Genomic DNA, 16848 nt, shown 5'->3' with positions numbered 1-16848 from the left:
CTGATGATCATGTTAGAAACAGATGGTGGCATTACAGTTCATGTTCAATTGGGCTGCACACACTGGTTCTTCAAAAAAAAAATCCACATTGCTAAGTTTATAGTTGTTTAAAGGAAGACCTTTCATGCTTGAGGTAAGAAATAAGCTCTATATAGAGCCAGGCCAATGCCAAGAATAAATGACTTTCCTATATTTATACCATTAATGCATCAGTTTCTAAAATAGTATCATAAACAATTAGGCCTTTGCCCTGTCTGATGAAGCCTTACATTTTTTCAATTGATTTTTATTGAATGAAATTGCAAATATTGATAACTATTATTAAACAAGAAATCTTTACTGTTGGGAAAGTCATCGAAAACAATGACTTTTATAAAAACAAAAAAAACAAAAAGAAATTAAAACACACTGCCTCCTTGGGATAAAATAAAAAGTCATTTCATCCCACAGATATATTACCAAAAATTCCAATACAAATCAAAACAAAAAAGTGCAACTGGTCAAAAACCTTATCTGCTGTTACGAGTTCAATTCTAAGGCATCCTCACGCTTATAAAACGCCTTTTCAAAGCCACAGTGTCCACAGTGTATTTTCCTGTGTGGCTGAACTCCTAAACATGAACCTGAGTCTACACTGTCATTATTAGTGCCAGGCATGTGACGATGACTCATGCGCTTCCTGAGGGATGAAATCGAACTCTTTTATTAAGCTTAAAAGAATAAAAAGGTGTATCTTAACAGGCTTGGCAACAACATGACAGCAGATTTGCTTGAGGGTCTTATCAGTTGCTGCTTTGAGTCTGTGCCACAGTGAGCTGAAATATCTGTCTGAAAAAGAACCGCAAATTGGACATGATGGATAATCGCACAGATGTTTCTCTGCCTGCATTCTGTGGTTTTACAGCCAATCAATGTGTGAATCAAAAGCATTAAAAAAAAAAACATTGATTGATGAAAACAATGTGCACACAGACTCACCTTGTTCACAGTTCTTTCCTCCACGGCCATTAGGACAGTCACAGGAGTATGTGTTCCACTTGTTCTCACACTGAGCTCCATACTGACACAGGCCCTCTTTGCAAAAATTCCTCTTTGCATTACAGCCTAAAAGAAAGAGAGAGAAAACCGTAGATGAATCATACAGGATAATAGATAGGAGAAATTTTACTTGAAACACCTCATCATGAACTCATCATCTCTACAGGTTTTAACTCTTACATGACATTATAAAATGCACTAGTAATCTTAAAGTCATACAGTCATTGATAAGGCAGAGCTTTGTGATTTTATTATTTGATGCATTTATTATCACAAATATTATCGAATGCCCTTTCATTGTCTACTAATATCAGTGTAGTTCTAATACGTATTGCTTACTATTCAGCAACAAAAGTTAAAAGTAAATTGACTCAAATGCATTTACATCAAAATTAAAACTGAGCCCTAGTATAGATAATACTTGTCAAAATAAGAAGTCCATAAATAAAAGGCACGAGTGTCTATAAAATAATATCTGAAGCTACAGATTTTCAATATTTTCATATGTCCAATATTACAATAATCTGTATATATGTTACATTAAGGAGACAATCCACAACCAGTAATGAAATAAATCTCTGAATAGGAAAGTGCTTAAAGAGAGGACAACACACATACTTTGTTAATAAACTCTAAACTTATCCATGATACTCTAATAGTGAGACCTGCTGTGGTGCCATTGTTGGCGATGAAGTTGGCCATGTCCATGGGCTTGCTGTCGATGGTTAGGTTCCTCATGCAGCCCACAAAGTCTCGGTTCCTTACAGGAAAATCCTCGGGCAGGTTGGGGACACCACCCAGCAACAGGGGTCCGGTCAGGTCCAATGACCTTCAAGAAATCACATCAGTGAAAGTTAGATATTGTCATACTTATGGCTGCAAAGGGGCGGAAAGTTTCCGGTAAATTTCCGGAAACTTTCCGCGGGAACTTAATCTGGGGAATTTTGAGAATATTCAAAATTGGAAACTTTACAGGAATTTAGGGAAATTTATGGGAATTTACAGGAATTTATGGGAATTATTTTGAAATATAGGGAAAGGTATATAAACTATATCATATTCAAACATTAATAAACATTTTGTTTGGTCATAAGCAGACATGCATGCAAGTTTTAAAAATGACATCTTGACTGATTTAATTGTAAGTAGAGCTTTAACCGATTCTTTCATTGAGAAACACAAAAGCATAATAAACATTATTATGCTTGTAATAAACATAATAAACTTAACAATTGTAATAAACATATTTCCCTATGATTGCTGTAAAATGAAAGCATACCCCACCCTTGCCCTTCTAAAAAAAGAGTCCCAATCAAAATGTAAAATGAAGCATTTTTTCCTCAAGCTTATTAGGTCTCTGCTTCTGTGGTAGTCAAGGCCTGGAAAATGGAGGTGAATCCCCCCCTTAACTGATATGGAGGATTTTTTTTTATTTCAGGGGAGAGTGAGTGTGTGAGGGAGGGTCATCAAATTATCTGTGAATGTGGTAACACTCCTAATTTACTGCTTATTAAGAGTTAGCAAGGTAGTTATTAAGTTTAGTTATTGGGTGTCATTAAGAATTTAGAATAAGGTAATTCAGAATAAGGCATTAATATGTGCTTAATAAGTACTATTAAATAGCCAATATTCTATTAATATTCATGCTAATAAGCCACTAATTAAATGACCCTAAAATAAAGTGTTACTGTGCATGTTATGGAAGAATGCGAGTACGTGCATGTGGTTTGGCTTCAATGGCCCTCCAGTAAGCAGTGTGCTGTGTTTTTAAAACACAGCACACTTTATTTTTAAAAATTCCCAGTTTTATTTATTTTTTAAAATTCCCAGTTTATCCCCACATTTATTTTTAAAATTCCCAGTTTATTCCCAGTTTATTCCCATATATTCCCGTTAATTCCCATGGAAAGTTTCCAGCCTTCAAAATTCCCGGAATTTTGCAACCCTAGTCATACTATATTAAGAGGGTGAGACAATAACAGTAATCAGATTTATATAGACTATTGCTTTATTCACTGATTTATTGACTATAACGACAGTGTGAGGTCATAATAACTGTAAAACGGTTATAGCAGTCTTCTTAATGAAAGACGCCAGTCATAATCTGCTTATACAGAATGGGCAAAATATCATAATTGTGCAATGAGAGCCTAAGCCTCCAAATTAGGTGGCTGTGTGAAAAATTGTTTGTCACATTGTCAGACGCTGTAAAGCAGATCATAGAGCCCTGTGTACACAGGCACGTATTTAATCGCCATGCATGAATTGCAAAAATGGAGGCATTTTAAGTCTCTTACAAGGTAAGCTTGCTAGGCATCACATCAAACGGCTGTGAGGGTTTAGTACACTTACCGTGACCCAGTCTGTAACTGAAGGTGTTGCGTGACAGAGTGTGTTTTTTCTACTAAATAGTGGATGTCTTTGCACTGGTGAGTAGTGGAATAGCTTGTGTTTTGTGTCACAACATGCCCATTATTTCTTTCTAATCTAAAGCTACATGCATGGAACCCCAGGTCTATTTAAAAACACATTTGTGCATAACATTTAACCCGATCCCCTCAGTGACTGTTACAAAATGGAGCGGGTTGCGGACTCAGTACACTTTTCCTTTTGATTTTTTTTCCCACTTGCATTTGTTTGAATTGCTTTTAATGCAAAGCTGTGTGTGCAGCCACACCCGCTGCCTCAACCTCTATGTGTAAAGCTGTTTAACCAGATATCAAGTCAATTACAGAGGAGTGACAAATTAAAGGAAAACATGCCACTCCAAAATCTCTCACAGGTGTTTAGTTGGTTTGATATGTGGTGAGTGTGTAGACTTTAACATATGACTTCATACGAATCCAAAACAAACATGGGAAAGCATATAAATGGAGGCTGATTAGGCACAAAGCACAATCTCTAGTGCTTACTGTTGTGCTCTTCTGCAACAGATCTGTTTCTAATGGTGACAGAAAGACAGAGAGAGTAACAGGTACTAACTTCTTTTGGCCTGTCTGTGTACCCTGTGCCGCACAGGAGTAGTTCCCGATTTGAGTCCCAAAGCGTACTGCCATGGCAATATCACAGTCATCCACTGCCACCACTGCCACTTTCTCCCCTGAAGGACCGTTTGGGACTCCCAGGCGCCCGATGTTAGGCTGCAGCACACAGACACACACACAGACACACAGACACACAGACACACAGACACACACACACACACACACACACACACACACACACACACACACACACACACACACACACACACACACACACACACACACACACAGTTACAAGGTCAGTCCAAATTCAAGACAAAAAAAATTGAGGAATACTGAAGAAAAAACAAACAAGCAAATAACCTCACAAAATAAATTTGTTTCTCAAAAAAAATATTTAATGCATTTAATATATTTTCATCTTTATTTAAAATATATATCAACACAACAATTTAAAGAGACAGTGACTGAATTGGAAATGCATGTAGATTTCAAAATTAGAAAAAAAAATTACACAGTCACAGTTTGAAATGATGAACTCTTGAATAATAATAATATCTTATGTGTTTAATTTGTATACAATGAATACAGTACTAATACTGATTTCAATAAGTGATGGGAACAAAACACAGCCATTCTGTGCATTCACACACTTGTGGCAGGTGAGTTGGGACTGTTTAGATGAGATCCTTTGTCTGAGGTGATACCACTAACCACATGGCTAGGGGCAAATGTAGGCAGATTGTTGAACACGCTCATTCAAATTCATTTACCGTACACTCAAGAAAGGAGAGAGAGAGAGAGAGAGAGAGAGAGAGAGAGAGAGAGAGAGAGAGAGAGAGAGAGAGAGAGATGAATAGAAAGTATAGTAGAGAGTAAATGAGAACCTAAACTATACCGAAAGAATACATTTTGCAAGGTATGGAACAGTTTCCACAGCAGAGAGCTTATCAGTCACATCACCGCCCCACCTACAGTATCGTTCCTTTTTCCACCACCGACTCTCTGACTTTTTCCAACGGGAATTTTTTTCAACAACCAGACAACATTAGCCCTCTGACGGTAGACCCGCTTTTATCCTGCTTATTTTGCTTTCTGGTGTCTCGCACATTCACAAACACCCCCTTCCTCATGCACTCTCCCTTTAACTTCAAGGATTTGACGTCTTTTCCTAAGGAAGTGCAGCGGCAGAGAGAATGTGGTAGCAGGACTCATCAAGGTGTGAGCAGGAAGACAAACACCCATTAGGGAACTGTAGCAAATAAAGCCTCAGAAGAGCTGAGTGTGTCACGGTGTCAAAAGTCCTTAAAATAGCAGATTAATGGCTCCAGAGATAAAAGCAGCATGTTCATATTTTGGTGCATTGTTTCAGTGCTTTAGCAGCAGGATACGAGGGCGTGAGTTATTATCCAGATGGCTATCTCTGGCTATGCTGGGGTTTGTTTTTTACGCAGGAGACCTGATGAAACAAAACTGGTATGACTCTGATATTGTCTGTTTGTTAATTGGAAATTTTTCGCTTACATATAATATTACCTTTAAGAGAAATATATTTATTTGGCTTGGTATTAGCTGTAGAAGTTGATTCGTCATTTTCATAAATCGACCATTAATTGCATGCATGTATTTATTAAGAGTCCTATTTTTTTTTAGAAAATCCTAGCTTTAATACACTCACATTTCATGGATAATTATAGTTCCCTACCTGAAATATTCAATCATGTACACACAATTTCTGTGAAAGTTTTCTCACCTGCCTTGTAGGAAATCTCAGCCACATATTCTTATTAAATAGCTCTAGTTCTACTGAAAGCTCATTAAGGGTACTGGCTATGCAACAAGAGAGAAAAAGTATAAAAGTTCTAAGCTTGCCAGGGACACAAAGTCCACACAGAGATGCAGTCTGATGCTGGGTGCCATTTTACTTCCTTTATTTCACCTACAGTAGTCCCAGAATTCCGACAGAGATACGACCTGCAGTGAAATCGATGCCTGTGCTGATGGAAGCAGATGACTTTTATTGACAGATATACGTCGGCTGTGGTTAATCCCCAAACCCCAGAGACAACGATTCACCACAAATCCCCTCAACAACCAAAAGGAAAATTTAAGCATGAAGTACCATTTAAGCAACACTTCAACAATGTCCACTTCCTTTTAACAGCAGTTCCTCTAGAAAGCTAAGAGCACGGTTGAGTGTGTGCCAGCTCACTCATAAGCATGTACCGTGTACCGCACAGCACTACACAGTCGACAGCAAGCAGGGTCAAGCGATTAAGCTCCACTGGAACGCAGCTTTGATTTAATAGTTAAGTTGCAGAGCGCTTGATTTCACCGAGTCATTTATCTAATCTAATCAAGCTCTCAGGGGAGTAGGATAACAACATGCTGGCTACCAAAAGAGGAGAAAAACTCCTGCCTTGTAGACAACATCCAGCTGAAAAATCACGACAGGCAGGAATGATAAAGCGTCTAAAAATGCTGAGCTAAATACTGAAGAATGTGTGTCATTACATGATAAGAATACAGCAGTGTGGTTATTTCATGATCTCTTTTTCATGATCTCTTTTTTCCATTTTCTTTATCGGACTGAGCAGTAGCTCTCATTCGATATGAAGAGTCATCTTCCAGTTAAAATCTAAATCAGATTTGCTTTACTGGCAATCTCGTGAAAGCAAGTACGAGAGCACACAAAGCCTCATGTGTCTAGAGCATTAAACAAAAAATCGCCGTCACCTGAGATAGCTGATTTCTACCTAATCTTAATATAAGACTTTTACGTTAGGTTGGATTTCCTTGCTAAATAACAAACTTTTTTACTCAAAATGTGCTACCAACATAAAAAAATAAAAAATGTTGAGCTGAATTAAATGTCAATTAATTTGTACCACAAAGACTCTCGTGTTCGACCAGCTGGAGTGTGAAGGCACTAATTTAGATGTGCAGTAGCTTTGCTGATCTATAAAGTTTAATTTCCGTTCGACGCAGCAGATCATCACAAACTCTGAAAAAACTGCGCCATGCTCTCCTTTGGTGGTTTTGGCATCATCTAACACTGACAGACATGTGGGATGCCAAACATGCATTACAAGGAGAGAGAAAAGAGAGAGAGAGAGAGAGAGAGAGAGAGAGAGAGAGAGAGAGAGAGAGAGAGAGAGAGAGAGAGAGAGAGAGAGAGAGAGGGAGAGAGAGAGAGAGAGAGCGCTGTGTTGGGACATGCAGTCTGCACTTATCTGTTAACAGTACTCACAGTGCTGAGAAATCAGCATGTAAATGGAATAAGATTACTTCATTTTGCATAACCAGAAGGTAATTTAATATCTTGTCTATGTCAAGAATTTTAGATAAACAAATGATGTAGGAACACCACAGATGAGACTAGCGTTGGACTTTTTTTTTTTTTATTCAATGGCAGCTTTGATCTGCACTAACGTGGACATGTGAAAGGTTCTTTTTTCTATCTGAGTGCAGATCGGAACAAGAAAGCAGTTAGAAAAACTGAAGAGTAGCAGTAGATGGATAAATGGCAACACTCCTGAATATTAGATACATGCTGTTTTGGATTCAAGTTATTGGCTTGCTTATCAAAATTAGAATAAGTGTCTTGTCCATGATGGCAGCTCTGTATCTGATAATTTGTCCAAAATACTGTAAAGGTGCTTCAACAGATATACATAGACATAAAATATTAGGAACGCTTTCTGACAGCCTTAACCACCCCCCCCCCCCCCCCATCAGTCCACATGCCTTCTGGCCTCCGAAACTAACAGGTGCCAGCTTGCGTATAGTCACCTCCCTACATTTCCAAACTTACTGCCTTATTCATTTCTTTTTTTGGTTTGCGGGAGGGGGAGGGGAGACGGGGAGTGGGGGAGGGAGGGAGAAGGGGGGAGGGAGGAGGGCGTGAGGGGGAAGGGAGGGAGGGAGGGAGGGAGGGAGGGAGGAGGCGGGAGGGAGGGTGCGGAAGGGAGGGAGGGAGGGAGGGGGAGGGGGAGGGAGGGAGGGGAGGGGGGGGAGGGAGGTGGTGAGAAGTGTGGTGGCTGGGGGTCGGAAGGGGATTGTAGGATGGTGAGGTGAGTGAGGGTCGTGTGTAGGGCGGGAGGTTAGTGATATTTGTTTGCAGGCGGTCTAACCTGCCTTCTTCCTTCCTTCCTTCCTTCCTTCCTTCCTTCCTTCCTTACTTTCTTTCTTTCTTTCTTTCTTTCTTTCTTTCTTTCTTTCTTTCTTTCTTTCTTTGCACTTTGAATAAAATTCATTACTGTAGGTATGAAACCAGTCCTAGCTGCAGAGGAGAGTGTGATCTCGAAAGCAGCTTATCTTTGTCACCCAGTAATGGTGGTATATTCCTGCTCAGGTGTAAGGGAGTGGTAGATGTTAGATAGGGTTTCACTTGGCTCCTGTGAGGGACATCCCCTCAACACATGAGGGTCCCGCAGAGACTGTACACTACTGCAGCAGATGGGTTGAGAACACACACGTCACTGAATGTCGAACTGACACAACAGTGTAAGCTGTGGCCACAGATATAGTGTACTTTAAGTTATAGTGTACTTTAACAGTTATAATGTACTTTAATGTACTTTAACAGTTATAGTGTACTTTAACAGTTATAATGTACTTTAAGTTATAGTGTACTTTAACAGTTATAATGTACTTTAACAGTTATAGTGTACTTTAACAGTTATAATGTACTTTAACAGTTATAATGTACTTTAAGTTATAGTGTACTTCAACAGTTATAATGTACTTTAACAGTTATAATGTACTTTAAGTTATAATGTACTTTAACAGTTACAATGTACTTTAACAGTTACAATGTACTTTAACAGTTATAATGTACTTTAAGTTATAGTGTACTTTAACAGTTATAATGTACTTTAACAGTTATAATGTACTTTAAGTTATAGTGTACTTTAACAGTTATAATGTACTTTAACAGTTATAGTGTACTTTAACAGTTATAATGTACTTTAACAGTTATAATGTACTTTAACAGGTATAATGTACTTTAACAGTTATAGTGTACTTTAACAGTTATAATGTACTTTAACAGTTACAATGTACTTTAACAGTTATAGTGTACTTTAACAGTTATAATGTACTTTAAGTTATAGTGTACTTTAAGTTATAGTGTACTTTAACAGTTATAATGTACTTTAACAGTTACAATGTACTTTAACAGTTATAATGTACTTTAAGTTATAGTGTACTTTAACAGTTATAATGTACTTTAAGTTATAATGTACTTTAACAGTTACAATGTACTTTAACAGTTATAATGTACTTTAAGTTATAATGTACTTTAACAGTTACAATGTACTTTAACAGTTATAATGTACTTTAAGTTATAGTGTACTTTAACAGTTATAATGTACTTTAACAGTTATAATGTACTTTAAGTTATAGTGTACTTTAAGTTATAGTGTACTTTAACAGTTATAATGTACTTTAAAAGAAGTTCAAACAGTTTCTGCAACTGCTTGGTTATTGTACATAACTTGTACCCAAAAAGCCACAATGGGCAAATTGTCAGGGAGAAATACTGCACAGCTGACAACAGGCACTATGTAAACATGTGATGTCTATTTTAGCAACTTGGCTAATCCTCTGTTGATTGTTTTATGATCCTGGATTTTTTTTTTTTTGACTGGAAATGATTTCTGCAGACACCTAAACATGATGTGAAGCCCTTTCAGATGTAAACCTCTCTACAGTATTAAGCTAGGAGTTTTAAAATACTGCCTTTTTGTCATTGCTATTTTATGAGCACAAAGCCTAGCTAAGTGGCTCAATAAGGGTATGGGTAAGTTATAAACACTGCTTATCAGCTCATGATAAATTGTAAAGACAATATTAGCTATTAGGTATTCACAAAGCTTTGTAATTCCTGTTAGAGCAGGTTGAGCAAAGGATAAGCTAAATATGTTTCAAACAAACTTCCAGTCATTTGAATGAAATTACTCTTAATTTGATCTGAATCTGATCATATTAAAGGTGTTAGACAATATCTAGGCCTCCAGTTTCTCACTTTCTTCTTCTTTCTTCCCACCTTTCAGTTCCTCTCATCCGAGTGTTAACAATTCCCACTTCTTCTCCAAACACTCGTCTCGGGGGGACACTAGGCTACATGGAGCCATGGTAACGCACTTGATTTCCACAACTCTCCACAGAGAGAGAAAGAGAAAGAGAGAGGGTTTGAGCTAGGACAAAGATCACCTCAAGACAGAGAACCACTCTATTATTCTAACAGTAAGGAATCACTACTTAATTAAACTTCAGCTGTGCTGTTCACAAATAAGATGCTCTCCTGCAAATTCTCTCCTGAGTCAGTCTGTGTCAGTCGGTATAATGGATCCCAAAATGCTCCACAAAACTCAGCAACCCTGTTTGCATCTATGATCTGAATATGGCAGGAACTGGGTGGTACTGAATTGCTCAGGCAGATGTGATGGAGATCGGGAATGGCTGACAGTCTCTGTTCAAACCACGCTATCTTTACATGTTGTTACACGAGAGCATGGCTTTAGCAACTCTCACTAGTTTTGCCCAAAGGCTGGGCTCAAGTTTCTGACAAACTCTCTGATTTGACACTTTTATTTGTGCCGAAACCTCAGATTTAAGAAAAACTGCCTTAAGATAGTAAAAACTGACAAGTAGAAATATACTGTTACATCAATTCGGCCTGTCATATGCATGCTGCAGAAAGTCGTTGTGTCTTGTGTTGTGTTTTTTGATTATTCACTAATCTAATGTGTGTGTATGTGTGTGTGTGTGTGTGTGTGTGTGTGTGTGTGTGTGTGTGTGTGTGTGTGTGTGTGTGTGTGTGTGTGTGTGTGTGTTCTTTTTATGTGCTGTTGGTCAGTACAGGAAACACAAAATGGAGCTGTAAAAGGAAGATAAATAAAGGATATTATTTGGGTTAGACTGAGGAAACTTGGCCGCCTGTGCTTTCTTTCCTTTCCCCTCCTTCCTTCATGTCTTCCATTTCCTTGTTCATGGAACAATCAGTATGTCTGGTGCTGGCATCATAGCAATGCATGTGTGAGACTGTGTTTTCACAATGGTGTCCTCCCCTAAGCCTTTATACGCAAAGTTCAAACACCATTACCTCACCCACCCTGTGGCAGTGTAAACCTAGAGCTGTGAATAATTAAAAGGAACCTGCCTGACCCCAAACACACACACATACACACACACACTCACACATTGCCAAACATCCCCTTGGGACAGACACCTAGCAAGATGTTGTTCCCGTCCTCACAGGACAAGAGCCACAATTTCAGACCTATATATTACACTGGCCTTGTCTCTATAACAAGGCCATCTATCAGTGCTCGGCCATGTTCCACAGAGATGCAGACGGACAGCAGCTTTTGTTTCCTCCTGTTCCTTTAACACATGAACAAACTGGAAGGACGAAGAAAAAAAAACTACAAGGCCTTCTCCGGTTTCAGCTGGTGTCCACTTTACCACACCGACTGGTTTACCTCACCTACATACACACAGCACACCCGACAGGCCTCTTCAGAAAAAAAACCTAAGCAAGCCAACCATTAATATTGGTTACAACCTGCCAAAAAATCCCCACCTACCTGAACATGAAAATCATTCTCAAAATGTCTCATATTCCAGGAAATGATCTCAAATATCTTAGAACATTCCTGTCACTCATCACATATTATATGAAAGACTCTGAAAAAAAAAACACCCTAAAGTACGTAGCCTGCATACTCAGACACTGTAAAGGCAGCCTTGTACTGATATATAACACACATATAATTAACCCACAGGCAGATTAACATGAGAGAGAGCATTGGACATAGACTGGACTGGACTGCTCGGTGTCACCAGGTTGAAATGAATTATCCACGTTTTTAGGATTGTACCAGTCTTCTGTAGAAAATATGGCTTTAAAATGCACACACACACACACACACACACACACACACACACACACACACACACACACACACACACACACACACACACACACACACTTTAAAGTGCGAGCAAGTGAATTGGTAAAAAATGCATGTGAGCGTGAGATCACAAAGACGTCTTCCACACACTTCCAGGTCATGTGACCGTAGCTTAACGTAGCATGGTGTTTAGTCATGCTAAAGCAAGTCTGAGGAATCTATCACACAAAGTGACACAATGAAGTTGTTTAAGTAGTTGTGAATGTAAAGAAAAAAAGAATGAGAGAGAGAGAGAGAGAGAGAGAGAGAGAGAGAGAGAGAGAGAGAGAGAGAGAGAGAGAGAGAGAGAGAGAGAGAGAGAGAGAAATAAAGCCAATATGCGGGTACTTCCTGACAGAAGAGTAGGGTGTTGTTAAGGGGTGAAGAAAAGATAAGAAGCAGTATATTTCCTGCTTGCTTGTAATGTTTTGTAATGGTTAGTAGCCCAAAAATCAGGGCCCTAATGGCCTGAAAGGTGACCTTCTTCCCATTTGATAAGAATCCAAACATGTCCTTAAAAGGTTGATGGTCTCTGATGATGGTGATTGATTACGTTTTAATGGTGCTTTGGAGGTCTGATGTATTAAAGGTGGGGTCTCCGATATTTGAGAAATGCTTCAGAAAACTGAGTTGGGCAGCCAAACAAAACAAAAATCAAAACACGTGTAGCCAATGATCAGCTTTCATTGAAGTAACAGCATTTAGCTCAGGAGTTATTGACTCGGGAAACTCCAATCTGTGAATATGCGCCAACTTCCTGCTCCTTCAGTTCTCCCCAGCGCTGGAAAGCTGATCCTATATTAACACGGTCCTACTTCTTGCCTTATTGTAAGCCTTTCTTCACTTTCTTTGTTTTTATACTCCATGTCAATGCAAAACCGCTTTCTGCTAATGTCACACGTGCACTGAACACTCTCTCCGCACGTATTGAAAAGACCCGCCCCTTTCTGCTCATTGGCTACACGTTTGTTTTGATTTTGCCTTTGTTTGGTGGCCCAACGCAGTTTTCTGACGCATTCCACAAATATCGGAGACCCTACATTTAACACTTATGCTCGGGATTCCTTAACTTTTAGAAAAAACTGCCAAAAAAACCCATCCAGGCACAATCCATTCAGGCATAATGGTATTACGAACTAATAAAATCATATAGAAATATGATTTAATTACTTCCTATATTAATAATGATGCTATTTCTGAAAGTTTTTAGAGCTTGGTGCTGATTGATATCCTGCAGTGAAGTCAAGTCACATGAAAAAAAAAAAAACCCACAATGAGCATCAGCTTGGTATGTTGGACACACAAAATACTTTACATACAATACTACTGAAAAATACACATAAATGTTCTTACATGATTTGGAGTCTGTACATATATAGACATGTATACACAAGCGTGATGTGACAGGTGAAATTGCCATGAGAACACATGCCTTTGGCATGAACCCTCTGAAAGGAGTGACAACATAATAGTAAGCAGCTTAAATGTTCAAAATGACATGATTTTTAGATTAATCGGATGAATACCTGTGACCAGACTCATTCTCATATTTCATTATCTGATAATCCTATTAAGATGTCCGTATGCATGGATAAAACAAGAAAAACAGGCTCTATGAAGAAACCGTTTCCAGGACATTTTTGCATCAAACCCACAGATGTCAGACAAATTAGTGATCTTATCCTTTACAGGTTTTGTGTGAAGCTTAATTCAGGATGACAGAATGGCTTCATTCATGCCAACACAAATATTGAGAAGTAACACTTTCTCTGTGGTTGGCTGCATTATGATGGAGTCTCTAGCTTAGCTGTAGGCTGTTTACCTCCCAGGCTGGATGCTCCACCGGATTAAAGGACAGCTGTGTGATTCATGTCTATGCAGTACATTCTCTAGTCATATTTCATCGAGGATACGATGAAGCATTGGTGCTAAGTGTTAGCATCAGATGCTAGTTGATATTACAGTAATATCACGTTGATAGTGAAGACCTCAGGTAAAGGCTTCTACCACTTCAGAACAGAAATAACACATACACTCTCTTTGTCTTTCCTTAACCCACTTTTCATTTCTATAATGCGCACCATGCACTCTATACAAAATGCTACTGAGGCTTATCTCTTACACACAACACCATAACAATACCATCAGTGCAATTTATCCCTCAACACACACAGTCATGCCCTAAAAATAGCTGCAATCACTCTCTCAATGAAATTTATTTCTGATTCTGGCCTGAACTCTTTTCAGTGTGTGAGGCTGCTTATGGTACAGCTGTGCTTCCTGATATGACATCATACTTCCTTCCTATCAGGGGTGTGGCATTTTCTTAGTCAGACCACATGCCTCATCCTTTCTGTCCTATACATCTCTCTGATTTTGAAACCTACAGGCAAAATGCTTCCTATGATGGGAGCTGATAGAAACGTGGTTTATTGTTTATTTGATTTTATGCAGTTGTAAAAAACAATGTGAATAGTTTTACCCATATACATGCATGGCACAAAATATCCACCCACTGTCCACTTTATTAGGAACATCGGAAGACCTGGACAATGGAATTAACTGTGTGACAGTTCTGTAATCAGCCAATCATTTTGCAGCAGCACAATGCAAAAAATATTAGGTCAAGCACTTCAGTTAATTTTCACATCAAACCTCAAAATGAACAAAAACTGTGATCTCTGTGACTATGATTGTGTTATGGTTGTGTGTAGTATGGCTGGTTTGAGCATTTCAGAAACTGCTGATATCCGGGAAATTTCACACACTACAGTCTCTGAGTGATGGAAAGTTCTGTGGGTGGAAACACCTTGTTGATAAGAAAGGTCGAAGGAAAATGGCCAGATTGGTTTGAGCTGCCAGGACAAGTACAGTAACTCATATAAATACTCTTTACAACTGTCATGAGCAGAACAGAAAGCACAACACATCAGATTTTGAGGTTATTGAACTCCGACAACAGATCACATCGAGTCCCACTTTTATCAGCCAAGAACAAGAATCTAAGGCTATCATAGGCACATACACTCTCAAACTGGAGCATTGAAGATTAAAAAAAATCAACAAGTATTTTTCCACTCTCCAAATTGATAGCTGATTAAATAACTACATGATTGGGCTTGTGTAAAAGTGTTTCTGTACAGGGAGTTTGTCTATATCTATCCAGTAATCCATTTCTGAAAAGCTAAATGTTTGTTATGTGGTGCTGGAAATGGTTAATGTTAAATCATAATGTTGATTTAATGCCAAAGCAAACTAAATTCAGACTTGAGAAGCAGTTAAACCTACAACGATCAAAGCGAAACAAAACATACACATTTAATAGGTTCAAAAAAGTAGCCAAACACTTATTTTACTACTGGTCTTGGCAAGACAAAATGTGTTCTACAAGAAAGAATCATTAATGATTTTCTCATTTCTACGTGTATTTTTCATTTCAATATAATGCAAGCTTTATTTGCATATAGTATTACACAGTTGACAGCTTCCCCACCTGCTTTTATTAGCACTACTCGGTCCCACATTGAGTCTAACCAAAAGCAAAGCAATCACAGCACCACTCCTTCGATCACTCGGATCAGCAAAGTATGATATGTTGAATAACGTGTGGCATTTCCTGGGGTCACTGTATATTTCCTGTGACTTGAACAATTCTTTAAAGCTGTAACATGGACCATGTTATAGACCGAACTGTTATTTGTGCTTTACTATATAAAGCCAGCCATTAATTTTAGACCCACAAACACATAGATATTTTAAATGCTTCACATTTTTACCAAAAACCTAATAAGTTATGAGATGAAAGTCAATCACTGTCAACAGTCATTCACTCCCATTTCACATAAATCTTTGGTTCTTGGATAAAAACGATCAAAAGACTTTTTAAGACATGCTTCAACAGAGCACTTTACTGCTAGATAGAAATGAATCTTGGCAAGACTCCAACTCCATGTGACATGATGGCCACATAAGGCATTTCTGCTATTTCTTGGCAATGATTAAGGAAAATGAAGACATATTCAGACAATGTGAACAGGAAACATGCTTTTCATTCCCTTTTCAGTCTAGCAGGAGGACTGAACAGGACTGCATGAGATCTGACCCAGGTTCAGCCATCAGGGCATTAAGGGTAGTTTATGTGGCAGAAATAGAGAGCCACAGGTTAGCAGTACCGCCACCGCAGAGCTAGAGCTAGACTAGGCCACTGTACCTCCTTATGTGTGAGCTCCAGCCAGGCTGTATAGAGCGGGACACGCAGCACCCCACTGGCGTCCAGCAGGTGCAGGCTGTCCTGGGTAGACCATGAGAGAGAAAGGCTCAATTAGAGTCCATGCTACAGGCCTCTCTCCCCTCTCCTATCTCTGCATGTATGTGCGGAGGCATAAAATCAGAGCCAACTGTGAAGGTTGGCGACATCACTGTTGATAACTATTACGGCTGGTTTTTATGACTCACAGTCACTTCCAAAGTGCAACGAGATCATAATTGGTACGTGTGTGGTTTTTTATTTATTTTTTTATTTTGCACAACTTAAACTAAACACATTAATATTAGTGAAGTGTGCTCTAACCTCCCATTATGCCCTGAGGTTTTTATGATTGTGGAAAATATAACAATAAAAGCAGTAAAGTGGCCATACAATAAGCTAATCTTATTATATGTTATAGATATGATTATAACAAATAGACATTTCCCAAAGAAGTCCCATAGATGTTTATTTTACAAGCATCCTGAATTAAATTTTGCTTGAATTGTGAGGTTCCTAGAGACTCACACTTTGAATCGTATAACTGTGAAGAAAGACAACAAATTATGTACAGTAACCACTGACAGATTTGGCAACATGTTTATTATCCAGTTTGGAATAC

At 38.6% G+C, this 16848-nt stretch overlaps 1 protein-coding gene across 4 annotated transcripts in view; it reads right to left on the bottom strand.

The window, feature by feature from the left end:
• celsr1a (cadherin EGF LAG seven-pass G-type receptor 1a) overlaps window positions 1-16848 on the bottom strand; it is an 80050-nt gene that overhangs the window by 25664 nt on the left and 37538 nt on the right. For 3 of the 4 annotated variants that reach the window (XM_027151497.2, XM_027151496.2, XM_027151498.2), the window contains exons 6-9: window positions 16191-16271; window positions 4021-4178; window positions 1704-1867; window positions 979-1104 (exon numbers count right to left, since the gene is read on the bottom strand). In XM_027151497.2, coding sequence (XP_027007298.2) covers window positions 979-1104; window positions 1704-1867; window positions 4021-4178; window positions 16191-16271 — 529 coding nt within the window. The remainder of the gene's footprint in view (window positions 1-978; window positions 1105-1703; window positions 1868-4020; window positions 4179-16190; window positions 16272-16848) is intronic. The other variant, XM_027151499.2, reaches the window with a different exon arrangement.

This window comes from Tachysurus fulvidraco, chromosome 19 (genome assembly GCF_022655615.1).
Source record: "Tachysurus fulvidraco isolate hzauxx_2018 chromosome 19, HZAU_PFXX_2.0, whole genome shotgun sequence".
NCBI classification, from domain to species: Eukaryota; Metazoa; Chordata; class Actinopteri; order Siluriformes; family Bagridae; genus Tachysurus; species Tachysurus fulvidraco.
The sequence above is the reverse complement of the archived record's forward strand: the minus strand, read 5'-3'. Positions and strand labels throughout refer to the sequence as shown.